Raw genomic sequence first — 3,393 nt, forward strand, 5'->3', positions numbered from 1 at the left:
TGGAAAAAGAATATTGATCTACATTTACGAAATTTATTGCTAACTTATATTGATGCTCATCACAGCTAAAGCAGAATTTATCAGAAGAAACGCAAGCTGACTTCTCGCGGGACTTGTAAATCAATTGAATACCAAATTTTTTTTTTTCGAATCTCAATAATCAAGATTATTAGTTGAGAATATGCTTTATAAATGTAAAGTGAAAATTATTGTATATGTAATGAGAAAACTATTTATTTCAGATGACGCAGTACTTATTCTTGATTGCCATTTCTCTGTTTCCTTTTTTAATAATTGTTCTCCAATACGACATGTTATTACTATTACTAAACATGTTTTGTTAACTCTAATCGACTTAATGCAATAATTAATTTTACATTAATAAAAAAAGATGCGATAAAATATTGTTACGTGGAATTAAAAACATTTCCCATAACAGTCCTAAATCATTTTTTTATGAGCCGTAATTTCTTATTACATTCATATCGCGTGTTTGAATTATTATTTTATATTTTTCTCACAAATATTTTTTCTCTTCTTAAATATTTATGATTATTTTTTAATATAAAAATTTTGAAATACATTTATAAATTCTGTATTTCTCCTTTGCAAAGAAAACAAAACATTGTAATTATATAATTGAAATAATAACTAATGTCTTATAATTACTAATACAAATTAGTAATTTAATGTAATAATTATATTAATGAATATAACAATTTTTAATTAAAAATATAATAATGGTTAAATAATTAAATATAAATGTAATTCATTATTTTATTCAAATGCTAGTTTTTTTGCCATTGCTCTCAATTCTTTTCTGGCGATTTTTCCGGAACCTGTATAGGGAAAAGTATTCAAAAATATCACTCCAGCACGAAGCTTATACTGATCCATCATATTATTCGCCACTAAATCTATCAATTCTTGCTCCGTCACCTACGAATATAATAAAAATTGTATATTCTACTCAACATATATTAAAAAAATCGTCAAACATCAAAGATGGAATCTGTATATGCAAATGCAAGTCGAGATGAATCGATTCTCGTTGTTAATTAAGTACGCATAAAAATCAAGTGCGCGCAAAAAATCTTTAAAATTGACTTTTTTCAAACACATGATGCTTTGTAAGCAAATTTACACACATGTTTATTTCTAAAATATTTGAAGAATCAAAAGAATCAAAAATAAAAATCTTGGAAATAAGTTAAAGTTTTTTAAAAATTATATATATGTGTGCGTAAATTTTTAAAAATTATTCGAATTTCCAAAATTATTCAACTTGCAATTATTAAATTACTATTTCATATAATTATGTTCTGCAATTTTATTATAATTGCAATAAGATTATACCTCGGTTCCGGGCAATTTAGTGACATAAGCAATAGGGTGTTCATCATCCATTGCATAATGAGCGTAAAGACACGTCCGACCTCCTCCCACATACATCCCTATCTTTCTCTGGAGGCCTGCCCCGGCCCTATCTTAGGGTCCATCCGCCACTGCTATTTGGTACAGTGGGGATTTTAGTATATACTAGAGGGATCTTGGGGGATGTGGTCACTCTACGGCGTTGTGCTCGTCGGTGCCGTTTCATACGGGAGGCCAGTCGGAAGCCAGCATGCACGCGAATACCTCCACCGGCACTTATTTGGTCAGCGAGCGACCTTTCAGGGATCCTCCGTAGCAATCGGCATTGCATCCATCGAGTGAGTACCAACATCGCTCTGGAGTCGCATATCACTGTGTTAAAAAGCAGCATTAAGTGTGAGGTCTGGATAGCTCAGTGGTCTAGAGCAGTTGCGCGGAAAGCGAAAGACTCGGGTTCGATCCCGATCCAGCCACTTGCGCCTCACATATTTTTCTAGTCTGCGAATATTGTTTTCTAGCAATTATTCGTTAGGCTGAAAAATGTGTGAATGCTCTCTCCACAGAATATGCGTCAATGCCGTTGCCACGGACGGATTCTGTCGCTCGTTGATCAAATGGGCATAAAGACACGTCCGACCTCCTCCCACATACATCCCTATCTTTTTCTGGTTTATCTGGTTTATCTGGACCTCCGATACTGAGAATCCTAGGTCTCCCCGTTTTGGAAGATGCTCTCCTATTCGCGAACGAATGTAATAAAATTCTGATTTGTTACATTTGTTCTAAACGCTCATAAGAGGGGGCAGGGAAGAGACGAATTGGTAAAATATATTTGTCTTTGTATATCATAAGATTTCTATGACGCTCAGGAATGTAGATATAGCCGTTTTCATCATAGCAGGCCATATCATTAGTACAGAACCATCCTGAGAAATACATAATATTTTATTAAAAGCGTAATTTAAATATGCATAAAAGTTTTAACATATTACACAAACATCTTCATATGTGTTGAAACCAGGAACAAAACATTAAATTTTTTGTTTTTATTTTACTTATAATTTTATTGATGATAAAAAATTACATAAGAATATATGTAATCTACAAGAAAAAAAATAACCCGATGATTTGAATACTCTTTATAATGATTAACGTAAATAATTAATGTAGGCTATTTTCTATATGTTCATATGTATATGACGATGGTTTTTTTATTAGTTATTTGTATTATTTTACTACCTCAACTGCCTCATATATTTTAGTATTAAAATCAATTAAATAAAGATAACTAACCTTTATCATTAGTTACAATCATTAATTCTCCGTCAGGTTTCAAGTAGCCGTTTGTTAAAGACGGAGATTTGCACCAGATAATACCTTTCTTACATGCTTCCAATAGAGATCCAGTAAGAGGATTAGCAATCAACAAAGAGACATTTTTACTAACATAATTGTTATATAGAATTTTTCCACTTAAGTCTTTAATTATGTGTCGATAAGCGATCACACCTATTTCAGGCAAACCTTAAACAAGAGCAATACATTAATTAATATTAAGAGCGTTCTTCATTATTGTTGATCGTTAATTACATTTTTATGAATATACATACAGTATACGTCACTAAAATTAATGTCTTTTAATACTTTAAAAACAGCTTGATTGTAATCTTCATTATAAAGTTGTCTACCACCAATTATTATATGTTTTAAGAAAAGAATTTTATATTCATTAAAAATTTTAAAATGCTTACTGAACTCGTAACTCATAAAGTTTTTTAAAAATATCCAGTTAACCTGAAAAATAAGAGCGAAAATAACAATTTTTTATAATTCATACATTTTCAACAAAAGATTAAAACTATTTCTTACGTTACCTCATAATTTTGTACAGCATTCCAAAAGTATCTAATCTCTGACTCTATCGATATATTGCAAGATTTTAAATTTATACTTATTTTGACCGCTTTCATAAAATCTTTTCAATGTGGATAAAAATAAGCTCTAATTTTTTTAAATTCT

The 3,393-nt window shown here is 30.5% G+C and overlaps 2 protein-coding genes across 2 annotated transcripts; both read right to left on the reverse strand.

Annotated features, from left to right (window-relative positions):
• Positions 1-777: 777 nt before the first annotated feature.
• On the reverse strand, positions 778-1,445 carry LOC145972940 (uncharacterized). The gene is made up of 2 exons (XM_083101989.1): positions 1,357-1,445; positions 778-939 (listed from the first exon to the last, which is right to left on the reverse strand). The coding sequence occupies exons 1-2, from the start codon at positions 1,405-1,407 to the stop codon at positions 778-780; spliced, it is 213 nt and encodes a 70-aa protein (XP_082958115.1). The 5' UTR covers positions 1,408-1,445.
• Positions 1,446-2,145: 700 nt separating this feature from the next.
• Positions 2,146-3,141, reverse strand: LOC145973183 (uncharacterized). Its single transcript, XM_083102420.1, has 3 exons — positions 3,126-3,141; positions 2,668-2,898; positions 2,146-2,300 (listed from the first exon to the last, which is right to left on the reverse strand). Exons 1-3 carry the CDS (start codon positions 3,139-3,141, stop codon positions 2,146-2,148), a joined length of 402 nt encoding a protein of 133 aa, XP_082958546.1.
• Positions 3,142-3,393: the final 252 nt, after the last annotated feature.

The sequence above is a fragment of the Camponotus vicinus genome, unplaced genomic scaffold (genome assembly GCF_025532165.1).
Source record: "Camponotus vicinus isolate PSW18456_S1 unplaced genomic scaffold, iyCamVici1.0 SCAF_6, whole genome shotgun sequence".
Lineage (NCBI taxonomy): Eukaryota > Metazoa > Arthropoda > Insecta > Hymenoptera > Formicidae > Camponotus > Camponotus vicinus.